Source organism: Nothoprocta perdicaria, unplaced genomic scaffold (genome assembly GCF_003342845.1).
Source record: "Nothoprocta perdicaria isolate Ctin4 unplaced genomic scaffold, notPer1 scaffold_66, whole genome shotgun sequence".
Taxonomy (NCBI): domain Eukaryota; kingdom Metazoa; phylum Chordata; class Aves; order Tinamiformes; family Tinamidae; genus Nothoprocta; species Nothoprocta perdicaria.
The window spans coordinates 3,380,967-3,401,686 of record NW_020455932.1 but is presented as its reverse complement, the minus strand read 5'-3'; the positions used below and the strand labels follow the sequence as shown (position 1 = coordinate 3,401,686).

The following is a 20,720-nucleotide window of genomic DNA, read 5'->3' as shown; positions in this document are numbered from 1 at the left end:
TAGAGAGACATCTGGAGTTTCTTCTTTCTTTGTTCAACTAACAATCTAGAGCCTTTGAAGACATGTGTTCTCCCTCTAGAATTTAGAGGCTGAACTACTGCTCCTGTTTTGGTTTGCAGCTGTCCCAGACTATGGAAAAAGATGGGAATTGGCTGCAGAGCAAGAAGATAATGTGAACAGAAAAAAGCCTTCTGTTTGGGTATAAGAGAGAGCAGACGTCTCTTGCTAGGCCAACCTCAGCCCTAGAGAAGCCATCTCTTACTCTCCAGAGTGAGCATAGAATCACAGAGTAGAAAAAGATGGAATGGAATGGAGGGACCTTTCTACTAAAAAATGGAACAGAAAGAAGTTTGATTCCTGAGGAGGAGATGAAGATTTTATTGTCCTGCTGGGTGTGCCCTCTCAATGTGCTAGAAAGGCACAGGTGGCCTCCCCAGCTTTTGTGTCCTTGAAACTGAGTCCACTGCTCCGAGCAGAGGTAGGTTGGTATACCACAGCCCACCAAGACACACCATGCCCTTGCAATCTTTGGGACTGCGGAGAGAAGAGAAGCTGTGGAGAATTACGGACTTTCCCTTCTGCATTTCAGTATGGCAATGATGCCCTGGCCTTGAGCATAGAACTGGATGGGCTTCTCAACAGAGATTTGAACTTCCTTATTAGTATTGTAAACTTTCGTTTATAAAGGTGGACAAAATGTTTTTGATTAAATGGCATCTCTGAACTGCTGGGAACTTTTTCTTCTCTACTTGTCTACAGTTTGAGTACAAGTAGCCCATCTATTTTATTGTGCTCACTCTATTTTGTGCTCACTCCATGAATTTACAAACTCCACATCATAAGGCCAACACATTCTTGGACCAGAACATGTGCTGGACACAGTTTTCTGGAGAATTTTTCCTGGAGTAATTGGAAGGGCACATCTAATGTCACACCTGTGACAATGGTGCAAGGCGAATAGGCAGTGACTCTGATTTTGGGATAGGGCAATCAGCTGACCTGCAAATCATGGTGGTTGCCTTCAAATGTCTCTGTAGTTTTGAGGTTTCCCAGACTCTCTAAGGCACCAATGCAATTGCAATAATACACATGAAAAATAAAAAAGATATAGTAAAGCAGCCCTCAGATACCTGGAATTGCAAGCATTATCCTCCTGATGGGTGAAATCTCAACCCTAACAGTTCAAACAGATATATTCAGGCATCTCATACCTATTAAATATTTAGCTCCTTTCATTTCAGCAAGAAGTTAAATGAATATCACCTCTGTGGGCTTCTATGCGTACATTTTGTATGCAGAGTGTTAGGTAGATGAGWCAGAGCTTCAATCAGGATGATTAGACTCACTTGTGATACTGGTGGCCAGCTTCTGATTTTGATTTTGAATTTCTCTTTACAGGAGAGACATTTACATAGTATTTTCAGCTCCTGCAAACCTAACATTTTTTTTTTTTTTTTTCAAATTTAACATAGATATTGATTTGGAAATTTTCTTCCTTGTATTTTCTTTTTATTTATATTATAATAATAATAAAAAAGAAAATATTTAAACAGTAGGAAGRTCTGGTCAGTTGATCTTTGGGGATTTTCATGCCTGATTGTCAACAAGAATTTCCTTTTCAGTGTCAATCACTTCTGAYCTGCCCTCAACAACTTTTACCAACTTATGTAGGATGGTCATAAAAAGCAGTGCTGCAGTGGAAGGGGAGGAAAGTTTCTTCAAAGAATGAATTATTTCTGATTCAATAAAACAGCATTATTTCTAGGTACATCAGGTTTTTAGTTGTTTTTTTGTTGTTGTTCAGAATTAAAATTTCACTTCAGAAATGCTGCGTGCCAATGCATTATGCAGTTTGATTCTTGTACAATTCTGAAGCTGAAGTATTGATGTGCCATTGAAAATTTTGAGATTATTAAGTGCACTGGAAGTCCTTGCAACCTGGCAGGGTATGGAGGACTGGGGTGGCCTTGGAGGGCTAGTAGATGTGGGACACTATGAAGCTCGCAGAGCACCAGGGCACATTGGCTAACATTTTATTCCTTACCAGCAGCATCTGGGCACCGCCTGTGGCTTCCTGCCCGTTGCCACTCCTCGCTTCCTTCCAGTACAACTTGCCATGACAGGAATGACCCCCAGCTCCGACCTCCACACAAGGAAGCTCAGCACCTGACCCTTGTCTCTCCCATCAGCTTGGTCCCCACGCGTTCCTTTGATGAACTCAATAGTGCATCAAGGGAAACAAGCAAAACACATATGCTGGAGAGCTACCAACCTATGAAGTTTGAAAGCAAAAAATTCTTATTACCTTGCTGGCATCCGTCTTCACTGTAAAGCTCAATGCAATTTGGCTATTTTTCATAATACTGACAAAAAAAAAGATCCTAGCTTTAAATTGTCATGAGTTAGATGTTTTGAGAAATATTGGTCCTGATGTTAAAGGATCTGGTGAAACACTTTGGAATTCTTTGAGAAACTCTTCGAGCTTATGACATTATTCTCTGAGAAGTGGTAGCGGAAGTGAAGGATACAGAATAGGACAAATTCAGTACTGACCTTCAGAAAAAGGAACCAGGAAATGTAGGTAAATCTTGGAAAAAAACTTCTGCAAGTACTGAYAAAATGTTTGATTAGGGTGATGAGCCAGTGTCAACATGGGCTTGTCAAGTAATCATGCCAGATCAATCAGGGCAGCAAATCCTACAGAGAAAGAAGAAAAAAGGCATCACAGATGCTTTCTGGTGATGCTTTTGGCTTCAAATCATGTTATTGGAAACAAACTCTGAAAGCATAGTCCAGAAGAAAATACTAAAGGGCAGATGCCAATTAAATAACCTGTTGCTTAGATAAGGAATATTGGTGCGTCACTCTTGAGTGCTGGAGAGCCACGAGTGACAGTTGAGGTTCTGTCATTATCTGCTGGTTTTGTTAAGAACTTGTTTGATGGAAGGGAAAATAGTTAAAGTACAGTACAGAGGTGCATACGGATTTTATACAAGAATAATCAGACTTACAGACATCAGACAAGCAACTTATTAGCCTGTCTATGAAAGCAAATCAAAAGCTTAACTGGACTACATGATGGCATCAAACACTCCCATATTGCTGTGAAAAAAGGCAAACATCATCCTGGGCCATGYATACAAAGGTAAAGTAAACTAGTAACTGTAATCTTCTTGGGCTACTGTGACCTGGTAATACCTCTAATAAAAATGACTGTGTTGGATCACATCAATTGTCTACATGTCTTGTCATAGCCAATGGTCGCTAACATGCACCTGCTGAAGCAAATTTATCTCAGCAAAGATGCAGTGATTTTTTCTCCTCCACTTGGTGTTTTTGCACATTTTTCAGTCTTGGACTACTGAACTGTAGTGGAGTCTTTGTGTTTAATACATTTTTGAAGGTTATTTCTTCCTTTAATTTGTCTGCTTAGTCTTCGGGCTCGTTCTGTGTCTAGGAGTTTTACATCTGTGTGCTCCGTGAAAAAATATCTCCTTTTGTTTATTTCTGAACCCACAAATGACAGTTTCATTAATGTTTTTCTATTGTAAGAAATGTTGTGCTCCTTGAGTGTGACATATGTCCTACTAATGAGAAACATTTACTACTTCATGATAACATTGCCTACACTCATCCAACCCTCCTTTCTGATCTTGAGCTGAAAGTTCCAAGAGATGAAAGATGAATATTTATTATAGCAACATCTTCTGGGGATTATTGATCCTGACATTCAGTATTTTKTTTGTTTGTTTGTTTGTTTGTGTTCATTATTCCTCTGGGTTTAATTTACCTCTATTGCCACTTGTTCCAGTTTTCCAAGTAGAGTTAAAAGTCAAACCACAGAGTGGCAGAAAAACTGATTTCAAATTTCCCAGCAGCTTTGATAGGATGGAGGTGCCTTATGAGTGTCAAAGAAGACAAGACCGTGTGAAGGTATCTAGCTTAGATCTGGAGGGACTAGTGTTCAAGAAGTAAACTCTTTATGCTGACTTAACATTTATACATTGAAGTACAGCCTTTCTTCCCATTTTTTAGTTCTTGAAATATGTGTGGAACGACTTGGTCAATCCAACTTCATGGTCCTTTCCAGATACTTCAGGATGAAATATCCCATTTTTTATCCTTTATGTATAAATCATGTCTATTCAATCCCACTAAATCTATGAGTTTCAAAATCAGATTACCACTTACAAACTGTAAGTGTAGCAAGTTTATATGTAAGCGTATAGCAATCTGATGCATAAATATGTCAAATATATCTTGCTTCTGCATGCCCATGGTCTACAGTTCATGTCAGATACTGTGAATTTACAGGACAGGAACACAGAAATAATATGCAGCCCACAAATCTCTCATTCACACCTACAATATTCGGACTTTGGTGTGGCCCACAGAATCAGTGCTGGCATGTGGCACATTTTCCAAAGCAACAGTCATATCAGGGACAAGGTGAGAAGAAAGCAAATTCCACCATCATTTTTGCCATAGTAACACTAAGATGGTTCCTGGATTTTTTTTTTGATTTTTTCTCCTTTTTTAAATGATTTTTCAAAAAGGAAGTTAACCTCTAACACAAGGAATGGAGCAACGTGCTGCTTAATCCAGGAAAGTAAAACAACTGTTTCCTCTTGGCTCAGTCTTGTCCCAAGTTCTCCTCTTTTGGTCACACCYAGATCAGGTCCAGCTAATTTCTTTCCTGAGCTAAGTGCTATAAAAGACCGTCTTGTTTCAAAGGCCCCACCAGCTCTTCTGCAGACATGGCAGGTGAGATTGGTGTGTTTCAATTATATTTCTGTATTTAAGTGTTTTTATGTTTCTGGTGTGGGTATTGGTGCGCTTTTTGGATAAACCTGAGGACATAAAGTAGACCTCYGGGGGCTTCATCCTTTCTTTTGCTTCAGGCATACATGAAATACATGTATTTTAATCAGTGACAGGAAAGACTTCTCTCTTTCATATGGTGATAACCTGCAGTAAAATATTGCTAGGAATAAGCAGCCTTAAATTACTGAAAATATGATTCAAAAATTTCCACATGTTATAAGACACCCTTTTCCACTGTATAAATTTTGTCTGTTCTTCCAAACTTTGCCAGTATTTCCTATTCTGATTTGAGTTGATTAAAATATTGCCTAAAACACCTTAAATGTCTCCAACAGTAACTTTCTGGTTGACTTCTTTCAGGGAAGGCTCTCTGCCTCATGTGTAGAAGACTGAGTTCAAATGATACGCATCCCTAGTGTTAGGGTGGAAAACTTTAGTGACAAATATTAGGGAGTATGAAGGAGGCTAATGAAAGGAATCAAACAATGGAGAACTCGTGCTAGTCTTAGCAGCTTGTTTTGCTCAGCATATCAATAAGAAGATATAGGGGACAGTGGGGACAAAAGGACAGTGGACAGATTGTCTAACCTCCTCTATGCTAGCAATAGACTGTCCTTACCATTCATAATATCAGGATATTGCCTTCTTCCAGTTCTCCTGCCAACAGCCTGCGTTACTGAAAGCTGAACAATATTTAGGTACCTCCTCCCTGGCAGTTATTTTATCCCTGCATCACACGTATGGCTCATGTCCTTTCTACACATACAATTTCTTCAGTCAAGCTACAAACATGCTCAGAGGCAGTCTGCATTTTCTTCCTATATCCTGAAAGAAATATTCAAACCRAACTGAAAGAGTCACTTTCTTTTGAGGCTTCATTGAAAGCCTGTCTATCCAGTTTCTGCTGAGAGGACTTCTGTTGCGYTTCTGTCCAGGAATAAAACCAGGAATTATTCTCTTGGGATTTGTCATCATGTTGTGCATACCTGGGGCAAGGACCTCCTCATCAAGTGGTAAGATTCTCTGTCTGTGCTGCTGCCACCACTGTGATTAGAAGGGTGTAATATTGTGTGGAGGATTTGGGGCTGAATGGAGTCCTGGGGAGAGCAGGCTTTCCTCCAAGCTGCCAGAATTCAATGTTAGGGTCATCTCGACATTAAGAGGATCTGATAGTTAATGGCTTCTTTTTTTCACTTTTATCCATTTCTTTTTTCTCTAGCCAGTTTTCAGGTTTTTTTTTTAATAGTCAGTGCTTACCCAATCACTCTCTGCATATCCATGCAGCTTCTTGTTCCCATTCAGTTCCCATTATCATCGTGAAACTATTAGCCAATTTCCATTGCGTTTTGAGTTCTCAAAGGTAATTGCAGTTTTTTGAGTCTGTGTTGTATGTTTGCTCACTTCCTTGTTGCACCTCTTGTTACTACTGCTGGAACTCCTTTGCTCTGTCCTCTTTCTCATTTTTTTGCTGCTCTTCCTTGTGTTTTATGTGGTTGCTTACATGGTAACTGGAGGCTGTGCTCCTGTCATACTAACCTGTATGGCAGTAAGCTGCTCCTGTTCCCCTGTGGTRCCTCTCAGTAGGTTGGTGCCTTGAGAACAAGGGTCAGTTGAGAGGGACCTAGTGTGGATGAAGAGAGATGTTGCCTATTATGAACTTTGGCTTATCTAACATGAGATTCATCTTACTTCCCTTGGGCATCTGCAATGTAGAGGCCACGCTTGGTTTGACCTCCCAGTGAAGAAGGGGAGATGTCTAAGGGAAATTCCTCTGAGTTATTTTAGATATGTACCTAGGTATTGCCTGGGGTGCCTGGRAAGCCCAAGGACTAGTTGAGCTATCTTCATTTAAATTTAAATTAGGAAAGTTTCCTATAGCCTCTAGTTACATCTTCATACTGCACATTTTTGCCTCATCTGGAATGCTGCAATGGGATTGCCTCTAACCTTTGCTCAGTGTGGCAGCCACATGGAAATGGGAACTCCAAATGGGAAAGTAAAAAGCTCCAGCAAAGGCAGGCATAAGTTCAGACATCCCTATGAATTTATATCCTTCCTGAAAGAGGCTTGCAAGGATGAGTGCAAAGATTGTGGTACAGAAGCTTTATGCAGAAGAAGCAAAAAAGAGAAGAACAACTAGGCAGAATTAGCTCTTGTGGAAAGATGTAACTCATCAAGATAATGAATCTAAATGGTGCCCAGATGCTCATTCTGAGTGTCCAAGGTATTCAAAGTATGATGTAGGGAAAAACCTTGCTCCTTTACTTCCTGATGTGCATCGCAAAGTGTCCTTATGCCCTGCTCTCTTCTTTTTTCTGGAGTAGGATACTCAAAGGTGCTGTCAGACTCCTCTCTTTTGAGCAGCATTCGTGAAGCCAAGAAGCTCGTAGATGCAGCATACTTACTTGCCCGAGAAAGGTGAGTCCCTTTTGCTTGAAGGGGAAGGGCTTAACATTGCAAAGCAATGGGAGAAATGAATGTCTTCTGGTGCCTGCTGCATAGTTATTATGGAGACACTTTTGCTCAAGGATTCTCCTTGAGGTAGTTGAACAGATTCTTCTGCTCAGCCTTCCTGGCCTCTAGTGTCCTCTGTCAGCAGCAGGACCACCCTTCATCCTGCATTACTTACACTGCTGATATATGTGGTAGTCTGCAGTGGTATGAATAGGCTAAGTACACTCCGAGCCCTCTCCTGGCTGCTGAAGTTCTGCCTCTYTCAAAAAGAAGCAAACTCATGAAATAGTTGTGCAGATGAATATCACAGAATGGTTGAGGTTGGAAGGGACTCCTAGAAATCATCTAGTCCAGCCCCCCTGCTCCTCTTATTCATAAGCTTTGGTGGAACTCCGAAGTTAGCTACCCTCTTCTTATAGCTCCAGATTCACAGATCAGGGACCAGGCAGTTGGAAAGGAGTGTCTGTCTGCTAACCCTATTGAATTTGTTTCCTTGGGGGATAAGAATCTCTGGGGCCAGAAAGACAGACTACATGACCAAGACAGTCTCTTGGTTTGTAGACTACCTTGAGACATATTAAAGCAAAAGGATATCCAGTCACTGAATAAATCAGTTTTACATGTATCATCCCAGCTTTGTATGTATTATGTTCTCATCACAACGAATCCTTATATACAAATTGAAAACAAGAGATCATGATAATTTGTTTACCATRATTCAGCTAAGAACTGCTCATGTGTAAACTTGATGAGCAGTCAGCTTGTTGTAGGTGAGCAGAGCAGTGATACTGTGTCTGAGTTCTTGAACATGACCCAGCCCAGCACAACAGGTCCGATTTTGGAGATGATGCTTACTGGGACTCTCTTATGTTTAGCTCAAAGAGAAAGCTGGAGAAGAAGGATGCCACACCAACAGATTTCCTGAAGCACTTAAAAGAACCAGTAGGAAAAACCAGATCTGCGGTGCGTGCGGCTGATTATTTGGAAACTACTTTGAAATTACTGAAAAGGAAGTTTGAGATGTATGGGAAAGGGGAATTTAATGTTACAGGTAATGTGCTTTAGACAAAAATGTTGCATACAGCTAATAGTGTTTAAAAAAAAAAAGAAAGAAAAAAAAAAAACATAGAAAAGCTCGAAGAGCAGTTCCGTCACTCTTCAAATAAGTGGTGATAAAACCCTTTGCAATAAAGGCCCCAGCTCTTTCCACTTTGAGACTCAAAGTGACCAGACCTGGAAAAAAAGCATGTGCAAAGGCTGACCGAAGATACTTTCTATTTTAATCAAACTTTAGCAGTGCCTTTCTCAACTTCTGACTATAAAAACCACTTAAGGTGAGAAAGCTAACAACAGGTGATTAAAAATAAGTGAGGTAAATCGGGACAAAATGCATTGAGTGGTGGGAATTTTGGCTGCAGGGARTAGAAGCTCACCTTTGACTTCTCACACAAAATGTCCTGAGTGTATTGCCCTGAGAGCTTCTGGTCTTGCTTCTGTTCTGGTGTAAAATATTGCTGGTGCTCCATGTTACTCTCTGGGGAGATTGTCCCATGCCACACCAGATTCCCTTGCCCCAGAGATGATTCAGAGGCGATTCACAGCTTCAAATCAGCAGTTCAAATCCAGATGGTAAATCTCCACAGTTCTGGCTCACCTCACATCTAGTGTGACTTTAGATGCCTTCTCCTGGGGGACTGACAGAACAACATGTCATCTTGATAATCAATTGCTGGAGAAGTTAAAACCACATGCTAAAACAACTGATCTCCATGACTAGAGCTAAATTCTGTAACTTCACAAGAGTGCGTATCCACCAAGACGCARTGGGTTCAACACTCATCTACTGCAGTGCAGACTGCAAGGCAGCCCTTCCATATAGTGGGCAGCAATAGTGTCCCTGCCAACCCAGCTCACATTGATAATTTACTGGTGCAAAGCAGCTCCTTTGGAAGGCTTTCTTAGAACTGAGCCCTGTGGCATTGTTCCTCACTCCTAAATCTCATGTCTGGCTACGAKTTTCATTGTTTCTCAAATCTCTGCATGACCATGGATTGATCTCAGCTGAMGTGGGCTACATGAGGCTAAGGTTTTAGGCTGAACAGAATTTCCATAGGAAGGAATAGGCACTTGCTGGAAGTATTTTATCCTGTGTTCCTTAGAATCTGCCCATTAGAGAGAATGAAACACTCGCTGGACTCTCCATCAATTGTGGCTGACAAGGGTAGACTCAGGTGTTGCAAGAGTGACTCTGGTTGAACTAATGGTCAATGGCGTGTAGAGGGACATGGAGACACAAATTATTCCAGGGAAATCAATTCCTGAATATCCGCTGTTATGGAGCAACTTCCTGTGTACATACTCTTCAACAAATACATCCTGGGTGAAAAAAATCTGTAACAAAAAAGGGATAAGTGATGATCTAGCCACCCTAAGGTAGATGTCTACTTTTAGGCAGATGAATCGTAACCTGAACTCTCAGTATAAAAAGTCCTGGATATTCTCAGAGAATCTGCTGACTCTAGACCTCCACAGTTAGTGCATGAGCCTTCTCCATCCATGCACCATTTTTAGAGAAAAGGCACTGAGCTGACATACATTTAAAATTCTCCAAAAGTATTATTATCTTGTGGGATTTTGTAGTTGACTCATTCAGCATAGACCTGCTCTGTTTTTTGTGCTAAATTTCTCATGTTGTTGAGAGAYGGAAAAGAGAAACTTTGTTATTGGATTCTCTTGTAGATCTACTAGACAGCAGACAGAAGGAAATGATTTCCAAAGAAACAGGCTGTTACTCCCAGATTTATTCCATCAAATGCAAAGATGATGGCATTTACCGGACAATCTCTGGAGAGTGCAACAACAGGTAGGATCTGTCTGTGGAGAAAGAGCATCTCCTGCCTAAGGACTGACTCAGAAKAGATGTTTTTAGGTCATTCTGCATGAGTTTCCTTCACAGAGCAACAAGAAGGAAATGCTCATTTAGGTGAGGCTTGTACAGCTGTTTCATTTCCACTTATGCTTGGCACAAAAAAAAAGATGTCTTTTCCACAAAACTTTCAAATCTGAGCCCACTGATCTCTGCATGCTGCTTACACTGAAGGGAAGCTATTTCTTGGGGAGGTAGAGATAGAGCAGAGCGGATATCGGGGTTGTGGCAGTTAGAATGCAATTCCAGCACAACCTTTTAGCTCGTTTTGAGGCCTCAGGAAAGCACTCCTCTTTAGTCTGTAATGTGTATTATATTATTTAATTYGGACTCAAGCAGACACCATGCGTTGCACTTGTGAGTGCATTGGCAGTCAAACTTCAGATATCTTGGACTGAATATATGAGCAGATTTTTTTTTTTTGAGCTCTCCTGGACATCATGGGTACAAATAATTCGTATTTATTATACTCAGTAAACACAATGGCACATAAGACTTGGCCTCTTGTTCATGCATTGCATAAAGCAAATGGAAATATTTACAGGTCTCATGTTTGTGTGGCTACCAMATACACTTCCTTGTGATTATACAGGGATGGGAAGTGAATGAAGATTTTCATTCTTGGCTTTTCTAGTTCTGGCAACGGTGATTCTGAGACTTGAAAAAAAAGTTCTTCAGCATTTTGGCAATGAGGAGGCTGAAGGGAGATCTACTTGTCACCTCTTCTGTTTGAAGGGCAGTTATGAAATGACAAGTCAAAGTCACTTCAGTAGMATGGAACAATATAATAAAGAGATACAGCCAAAGGCTGCAGCTAGGGAGGTTCATGTGGGACATGAAGGAACAAAATCCCTGAAGGGATAACCTTGTGGCAGGTCTCCACAGAGGTGTGTGAGGTCTTTATTGGAGGCTGTCAGGCCTCAGCTCAGGGCCACTCTGATCATTGGTAGCAGTAATGCTGGAAAACAAACTGCAGAGGCCTTTTCCAACCAGCACTTCAGAGAATCTTCATGTGGAAGCACTTGAAACAGATACAATAATAAACAGAGGTTTAAATCCAAAGAAAAACAATAAAGTTGCATGAGGAGTCCTTTTAAGCTCAGAAAGCTTGTTTTTTACCTACAGTAATACTCTTGATATTGTTTTCTCAGTCTTTTCTGGACAAAGTGCAGCTATCACCTCTGCTGAGTAGGAATCGGACAGAATTTAGAGGGCTGCAAGAAAAATGCATCTACAAACGTTTCCCTTTCTGAGATAATACACGTGTTTGTGTTTCTTTTTTCAATGTTCCAGAAAGCATTTTCATTTTGGAGCCTCCAACCAAGCATTCACTCGCTGGCTGCCTGCAGAATATGAGGATGGAGTATCTGTTCCCAGAGGAGCAAGTGAAGGAAAGCTTTACAATGGATTTCCACTCCCTCTGGTGAGAACCTTTATTTTTGCTCAAACAATAGAGTGAAAACTGCCCTTATTGCATCCAATAGAAGCATCTTTAGATAGCTAGTATTATCCACAGTCTCATGGATAAGTCTCAGTCTTGTAGTGAGGGACAAATTCACCTTGGTAAAGAGATGAACCACCCTGTCTTCTTGGGTTTCTACAGGTTCGAAAAGTGTCAAATGAAATTGCTCGAACAGTCAACAATAGCACCACTCACGATCAAGATCTCTCTCTAGTCTTCATGCACTGGGGCCAGTGGATCACCCACGACATGGATTTGGCCCCTTTCAATAGTGCAGGAGCGAATGAGGAGCTTCAGTGTGAGACTGACTGTGTCTTCAAGTCCCCTTGCTTCCCAATTAAGGTATAACAACCTTCATTCTACCCCACGCTACCTGAAAACACCCTAAAAATAACATTTGGCATTGCTTATGATTGTTTTAGTTCCCTCCAGATGACCCACGGATGCAGAGATCAAATTCTTGTATGCCATTCACCCAGACAGCCTCAACRTGCAACCCCAAGACATTTATTCGAGAGCAGATCAATGCAGTTAGCTCATTCCTTGATGCCAGCATGGTATATGGCAGCGAACAGTATGTGGCAAAGAGACTTCGAAATCATACCAATGACCTGGGTTTGATGGCAGTCAACCAGAATTTTACTGATGCAGGGCTGGAGTTACTGCCCTTTGAGAATAAAACAGTTAGTGTTTGTGTATTCACAAACAAGAGCATGAACATCCCCTGTTTTAAAGCAGGTAAGGCACGTCTGGGGTACAGTTCTTTGCTGATGTGATCAACAAAAAAGTCTTTCTGTGGCCTATAAAGTCAAAAAAGGTCGTGGCAGCCAAGTGACTGATAGGTCATTGTATTTGTATGAGTCATTGGAAGATATTGTAAGGCAAAAGACAGAGGAAAATTAATAGAACAAGAATTGACAAGAACTTCTTAATTGAATATAAGTATATTTACATGTTTAATTCCTCAAATTCTTATAGGAAGTCATCCAACCTTTAAAAGTTCTTTTCAAAACTCAACACCACCATTGTTTGAAACTTCTAAGCGATTTTCCTACCTAAGTTCACCAGTTTTCAACTCAATCCTAACAGTTAATAGTTCTTTACCAATGCRGTTACTGTCTCTAGAACTACATTCTACATTTTAATAGTTGAAAATTTTTAACCAATTTCAGATAAACCTGGAACTGTCAGTCTCTAATCAAATTTAMAATTCAGAAAGTCTTTTCAAATGAAAAATGCTCCAGCCTAAGCAAAGCATAAAAAGTTTATTAGAGATGACACTTGCAAAGACAGCCATAGGACGACAGAGTGTAAATTCTATTGTACATTATTGTCTTATTTGAYGTGTGTGAGGAATTACTTGTTGAAGGAGCAGTTACTTGGTGTTTCTTCCATCCTCTTCTGTCAGGCTTCACTGCATGCCATCCAGTGTCTGTACTAAAGTTACATTCACAGATCTCCCCAAACCATTTATAACTTATGTGAACTGAGGCAAATTTTCAAAAAGAATTTACTCACCTGATATGAAGGAATATTTTCAAAAGCCTTGATGTGCATAGGGAAGTCAGGCATTAGATTTTCACAGTTCATTCACAAAAATCTGCAAAACCTTTCAAACTGGCAARAGCTTGTCCTCCAAAACAGCCAAACGCTTTGGAGAGAGTGAATGGCCTGCCTGGGCTGGAAACAAAGATCTGGCATTAACGCCTTCCTACAGTGTGTTAAATGAGACTGTGTGGACCACYGGACAGCTTAGCACAGGCGTTATTACCAGCCTGTCTCCTTTAACATAAATCTGCTCTTGAAAACAAAAAAACGCTTACATATTTCCTGCAATATTTCCATTTGCAGGTGATATACGGGCAGCTGAAAACCTGGGACTCTCTGCTTTGCACACTGTCTTTTTAAGAGAGCACAATCGCATAGCTAGGGAGCTGAAGAAGTTAAATCCTCACTGGGATGGAGAAAAAATTTACCAGGAGACTCGGAAGATCATAGGTGCTGTAACCCAGGTACTGGCCACTGCTCATTCTTTATCATCTCTATGATTATAGCTATTTTGCCTCCCAGAAAATGAGGCAAATCAGGCTTAGCAGATCTCAGAGTTCTTTTAGGGGTTGAAAATCTCCTGGAAAAGGAGTGTAAAGTGACTTGTGTATTTTGTTCAGTAGATGTGGGCTGTTCCAGCTCAGCACTTTTGGTTGTCATCTTCTGCAGTAACAGTCAGGGTGGAAAGCATGTAAAATCTTCCTCCTCTCTCAGATGCAAATGCTGCCTTTCAGTAGGGTTTCTTTTTTCTTTTTTTTTTTTTTTTTTGTTATTTTATCCTCCACATTCATGTTCTGCATTTTGAATTTGGTGCTATTTCTGCTTATAACTGATGCCATAATTTCTGACCAGCTCTGCCTGTATGTTCTTTCAGATAATAACATACAAATACTACCTTCCCTTGCTGCTTGGAGAGGAGACTAGCAAGTGGATTCCACCATACRGTGGCTACAACGAGACTGTGGATCCTACAGTGGCAAATGTTTTTTCCCTGGCTTTTCGGTTTGGTCATACTTCAGTGCAGCCCCTTGTACACCGTTTAGATGACAATTTTCAACTATTAGGTCACACTCTTCTCCGCTTGACTTTTTGTGCTTCCTGGAGAATTATAATGGAAGGTAAGWACATACGGCAGCCAGTCATCCTGCTCTAGGTCTGGAGCAGGTGTCCAAATGGTGGCTAACTGCTAAGACACACCAGACTTGAACTCCAAAAACGTTTTGAGCTCAATTTACATAATTATGTAATTTGTCTCAACCATATTACAGTTCCATTCAGCTTGGAAGATGTTTAGGGGAAGTCTAATCATCATTCTGCTAAATGTGGCAGAATTGTCTCCAAACACAGCCTTGTAACAGACAAAGAATTCTGCCAAAAGTCACGTGTTGTTAACTGTTGAACATCCTCAATCACCAGCTCCTCAGAAAGAGCCACTTTAGTGGTGATAATTGCATCCATATTCTGAAAATACCAGTAAATAACTGGAAAATGCAGCAGAGCAAAGGGRCTTTTCAGATAGCCGTCTTCCAGCTCAATGAGACCTGACAGTGTGTGCATCCTACTACACACACTTAGTGCAATTGCTCACATTATTCTGGAAAGCATCAGCCTCAAGACACCAAATGTCAGTTAAGCAAAATTTAGGTTAGTCTAAACTGGTTGCTTTACATCACTGTGAAATTAATAGGCATGGCCAAAGCATTACTAGTGCAGTCTGAGCTAGGACAGGAAAATACACTGGAAGAAACACGTGTCCAATTTTGCTTTGTTTTAGTATTTGTGTTCTTAACGGCTATGAAAACAATATAACCAACAAATCTAGGAACAGATGTTAAATAATTAATAAATTAATGTCAATTAATATCTAATTGTAAACAAAACAACTGCAAGTTGTAAACCTGGAGCTGAACCCTCCTGTGCATCAGTAGATCCTGGAAACAGACTGGTAAGGACTCACTGCAGAAAGAGACCTGGTGGACTAGGAGAAAGAAGTGGGTGTAGAAAAGACAGCTGCAGCATGAGTGGTGACTCTGATTGCAGTTCACCGACCTGCTAGGKTTCTTTACAGATGAAACGGAGCCAAACATTTCTCTGAGTGTACAGGGCCAAAATAGAAATAAGTTGCATGAAAGGAAATTCCTTCCAACTGGAAGAAAGAGTCTTTGGGACAAGTGCTGAAAGACCTGGTAGGACCTCCATTCTCAGGCCTTTCAGAACCTGACTGAACAAACCCCTAATCAACCTGCTATAATTTTGAAATTAGTCCTGCTCTAGCTCCTGTTTGGAGCAGGGACGCCAGAGACCCTTTCCAACCTTAATTCTGATATCAGCCTAAGATTTAGGGTGGAAAGTTGGCTCTCCTGTCTGAACCAGGAAGGAGAGCATGTAATTGTTTTCTTTTCAAGTCTTGTAGTGGAAACACTSCTCCTAGTTGGAAGGTGGGCCTGATGAGTAGATGAAAGGGATTCTGCCTGTAAAAGCAAGGGATTCAGTGTCCAGAAGGTGTTGCTTCTGCTCTATCTGTTGTCCTTCTTGGAAACTTCATTTGAAATCCAGTGATCATTGTAGTTACTCTATAGTCATCCTTCTAGAAGTTCTGAGCTGTAGCTGKCTCGGTCCTGTTTGGCCAGGCTAGGTGAAATGAACACTGAAGAAGAAAGGATCTATATTGCTGTATGCACCATGAAAGTTAGAATTAGTTGAMAAAAGTCTGTGCCTTTTCTCAATTTGCAATGAACATAGGTGGTATTGACCCACTCTTACGAGGAATGATGTCTGACCATGCAAAACTGATGAAACAGAATGAACTGCTCATTGAGGAACTCCGGAATCATCTGTTTGAACAGACGGCAATAATGGGTTTGGATCTAGCRGCCCTGAACTTGCAGAGGGGAAGGGACCATGGTCTTCCAGGTAAAGATGTGTAAGTCCACAATTCTGYGGAAAATACTCCTTTTTCCTCAGCTACTTAAGGAAGCTCCAGGAATGTGCTGAGRTTTTTATCATACCAAAGAGTAGAAACAGCACCTCAATTTGATGGAGAAGGATCAATGCAATTAGACTCTTGGAAGAAGTGCTTTCTGTATTAAAAAAGGGTTTTCTTGTTTGTTTTCTGTTTTTTTTTTCTGAGAGATTTAGGAAAGCAAAAATTATGTTTGGCCTGATGTGTTAAAGRTAAGGGGAAGCAGTAGTGTATTGCAAAGTGAAAGCATGAGGGGTTTAAGTGATTCAGTTGTAAAATTATCTYTGCTGAATCCCCTGAAATAGTTATGACCGACAAACTTGCATTTGTGAAGGGGGAAAAACAGATAAAACATGGTGTCAGAAAGGCCTAGATATGAATTTGATGTTCTGGGATGAATCACAAAAACTGTAACCCAGAGTAAGTACACAGAAAAACTAGACAGAAATTCAGCTATAACTCACAAAAAGGTGCCAGAGCTCTGAATCAAAGATACGGGCCCAAGAAACCAAATTCAGCTTTCACACAAGCTAGAGAGAGCATCTTGTCTAATCAAGACTTGTTTTATGTCTTTATCCAGAGATATGATTGCCCCTGGTCTTGGGGAGGAACTGGCACTCTTCGGTTAAACACAGGCCAATATTGCCTTTTTTTTCCCAGGATTTTGATTCCAGACATTTGATTCCCAGAAAACCACTGATACGCTCAGCTTCAACGTCAGCTAAATTTAATATTTACAATGTGCTGAACTCTTAATCATGKATAAAGACAGACCAAATTGTTGTTCTAATGTGTGCATGCAAACAGACCCTTTTGAAAAGAGCGTATGTTTTGCCAGTGCCCACTTTGATAAGGTCTCCCTGATGCTTTAGTGACATGGGATGAAGCGGGCATGGAGTGTGGGCCAAGAGGTCTGTTAAGCTCCTGAGTCTAGGCAGGTAGTGGGGACACAAGGATGCGGATGAGCTGCCATTCTGCTTTTTCAGGTTACAATGCCTGGAGGCAATTCTGTGGGCTCTCCCAACCTCAAAGCGCGAGTGACCTCTCTGAGGTGCTACGCAATTCCAAGCTGGCTGAAAAGTTTATAGATCTGTATGGGAAACCAGAAAATATCGACTTCTGGATTGGAGCAATCGCAGAGCCTTTTGTTCCTCAGGGCAGAGTCGGTCCTCTTCTCACCTGCATTATTGCCACCCAATTCAGGAATCTTCGTGATGGGGACAGGTAGGTAGCTCTAAGAGCAAGCCGTTTGCTATGGTAAAAAATGGTGACAGTTTATGCCACACATTGATCCAGTCCACACCCCAGCAGGACTTGCACTATGGTTTTAGTCCCAATTGCCAGCAGGCTCTATTTGCAGCCCCTGCTTACAGACCATACGGCTGGGGAGTGCCAACTCCATGCCATGGATGATCTGCAGTTGTTCCTGACYGAAGTGACATTGGTCTCAGGATACTAATGAGGAGCATCAGTCACTACATCTTCTGTGAGGCTATGTGAAAAAGAGGGGCTCTCTGCCCTGATAATGAGTGTGGAAAAATCCAGATCTGGCTGGCATCCCCCTGGAGACACTTTTTCAAATGGGTGCACATAGTGCTTGATGAGTCAAGGTGGATCTGAGCAGGGATTCACCTTGGACAGATTTTCATTTTGTCAAATACCTAGCACCAAATGCCTTCAAAGTGACAATGAAATGCTTCTGAAAATATCATTGCAGGTTCTGGTGGGAGAACCCAGGAGTTTTTACTCGACAGCAGATGAATGCTCTAGAAAAAATCTCCCTGTCGAAGCTGATCTGTGACAATACTCATATCAAAAAGGTACCCAAGGACATGTTCAAGGTCAGCAGTTATCCCAAGGACTTTGTAGACTGCCGTGAGATCAGCACACTCAACCTCTCATCCTGGAAAGATTAGCCTGCAAGTGGCATGAAAGGTATGCAACAGATTATTCTTGCCTGAGRCTCATCAAAAATAAGAAATGTCCTGCAAGATCAGACTTCTCTGTACTTGGAAAAATAAAAGAATTAAGGTCATTGCAGTCTCTGCCCCTCAAAACATGTTGACTATCCATTCAGCTCTATGCTCAGCTAGACAGATCCCCTGCTAGTCTAGTCTCTTGCAATCTGTCACCTTAATCATTCCTTACAGGCTCTCTCTTCCTCTTCAACTAGGAGAATTCCAGGAAACCCAAACTATTTTGGCTCCTGTGAACATGTGTTCCTCTAAATGTTTTATTCATAGAATCATAGAATCCTTAAGATTGAAAGGAATCTTTAGAGATCATCTAGTCCAACTGCCCTGCACACACAGGGTCAGCTAGAGCATGTGGCACAGGGCTGCATCCAAGTGGGTTTTGACGATCTCCAGAGAAGGAGACTCCACAGCCTCTCTTGGCAGCCTGGGCCAGGGCTCTGTCACCCTCATTGTTAAGGAAAAACTTCTTAAGTTCCTATGGAACTTTTGGTGCCTCAGTTTGTGGCCGTTTCCTCTAGTAGTAACAGTGACCACCACTGAAAAGAGGCCAGCCCCATCCTCCTCACTCCTTCCCTGAGGTGTTTCTATACACTGGTATCCCACTCCCCACCCGCCCCCAGCCTCCCTTCTTCAGGCTGAACAGGCCCAGCTCTCTCAGTCTGACATTCCAAGTCACCATAATCTGTTCCAAGATATTTAGATCATTCTTCACAGGAAAGACAGTAAAACAGCAATTATGTAGGAACAAGCACTAGCTTTGACCTCTTGCTGACATATATTTGGCATAGGCATTCCCAAATGGAAGGGATGAAGGGAGAACTAAGACAAGCTTGGCCTGAGAAGAATGTATCTAGAGCTTTCTTTCTAGCAAACCAGATGTGGTCTATCACAATATATTAGGATCACCTGTGTCCTTTTGCAAGGAACAGACTGGAAAGCATCTCCATGCAGTTTCCAGGTTGAGTGTAATGAACTGTTTTTTGAGACAAAGACTTACTTTTAAGCAAGACAYACTCCCACTTGATGTAAAGACTCTATGTGTTGGTGACTCCATCCCAGTCTTTGGGATTCTCTTCCAGTTCCTTCTCTCCACCTCTCTAAAAAATAGACACTTCCTGAATAGTTCTATTTACTTATTTTTATGGTCACTGAAATTGTCTGAGCCAGTAGATCAGACAATTTAACTACCAGTCTGGAAAGGATCTGAACCACGTTTGTATAACCTTGCAGCATTACAATCCCAGTATGTTAAACAGCTACTGACAGAAGTTAAACATTCACAAGTGCCAAGAAACTGTCCCCAAAGACCTCGCTGGTATTAGGTCACTGAAAGGGGCAAGAAGTACTGCAGTAACTTTGAGCTAAAAGGATAAACAGGCAAACCTGGATATCTGCCTGTGGGTACTGAGTGCTCAGGAACTGTGGAGTAAAGGAAAAAAATGTGAGGTGAAATAGTGTGTCCTGGAAAGATTTCTTATCTCTCAGAAGCCTTTGGTGTTTAATTGACAATTTCTAATCTTATTCCTCAGATTAACATTGGAAACTCCTAATGATGCTGAGCTGCTCTTGGAGAACTGCTGCCTACATCACACTTCTCAATCTGATTGCTGGCTGTTCAGCCTCTTGCATGTGCTTCTGCCAGAAAAAAAAGCTCAAAACTGCATCTACTCTTGTATCTGCTGTGCTATGATGTTCTTTAGTTCATTCATTTGTAAAATATTTCAGCAGTGCAGCCCTTCAGACAGAAGGGATGTGACACTGTGTTTTCTGTTGTCCTAAAAAATGTTCAGAAGTTGACAAGACTCAGTTAGGTGCGGTATCATTTATGGCTCTGCAGTGACATTAGCAACCAAGACAGAAATATTATACTTCCCATTCTGAAGGACTGACAAATCTGGAAGCTGCAGTGCTCTCACAAAACAGGATTTAAACATCAGCTTTTTTTATARTCTCTACATTACAGCTAATTAAACACTAATGATCATCATAAATCAAACTTCTTATCCTTCTCAGAAATCACTAAGTTCATGTAATCATTATCACAACTTTCCTTATCTCCTTGTTTTGTATAGGAGCATAAATTGTTTGGATTGTTTGTAATTAGCACAGAGATTTTCGTCTTTAAAGACGCTGGAGAATGCAATTCTGTCTTGATGCCTAGAGGCATCTATTATTTAAATCCTAAGGTGAACAAGTACAAATTGTATTGTTTCCATCTCTTGGCTCAGGTGGGGAGGAGGGCAGGAAATGAGAGCAAGGATATGTAAGCAAGACTCTAGCAACCTAAGCTAGACTCTTGTMTAAAGTTTCCTGGTGAAGCAGGTGCCTCTCTGATGAGGAGCCATTATACAGGTGCCTAGTACCAACCATGTAATAGTCCCTGCCTACAGAGCACGCAAGCAGGCTTTGCCATGTAGATGTGCTGCTGAGTCAAGCCCATCTCACCTAAGAAGGCCAAAGAGCTGCTGCCCATCCATGAACCAGGGAGGCTGATGTAGACCAATGCCACCACCCAGGTCTGGGTGGTATGCAATGATATAGCAGTTGACACTATGGCATGCTGGCTGT

General features: G+C 41.3%; 1 protein-coding gene across 1 annotated transcript; it reads left to right on the top strand.

The window, feature by feature from the left end:
* The first annotated feature begins 4,732 nt into the window (after nt 1–4,732).
* Nucleotides 4,733–19,710, top strand: LOC112956744 (myeloperoxidase-like). The gene is made up of 14 exons (XM_026050228.1): nt 4,733–4,764; nt 5,760–5,837; nt 7,149–7,242; nt 8,154–8,329; nt 10,018–10,141; nt 11,498–11,627; nt 11,808–12,008; nt 12,089–12,404; nt 13,518–13,678; nt 14,089–14,332; nt 15,957–16,127; nt 17,163–17,400; nt 17,894–18,111; nt 19,682–19,710. Exons 1-13 carry the CDS (start codon nt 4,758–4,760, stop codon nt 18,090–18,092), a joined length of 2,139 nt encoding a protein of 712 aa, XP_025906013.1. The 5' UTR covers nt 4,733–4,757; the 3' UTR covers nt 18,093–18,111; nt 19,682–19,710.
* The last annotated feature ends 1,010 nt before the right edge of the window (nt 19,711–20,720 follow it).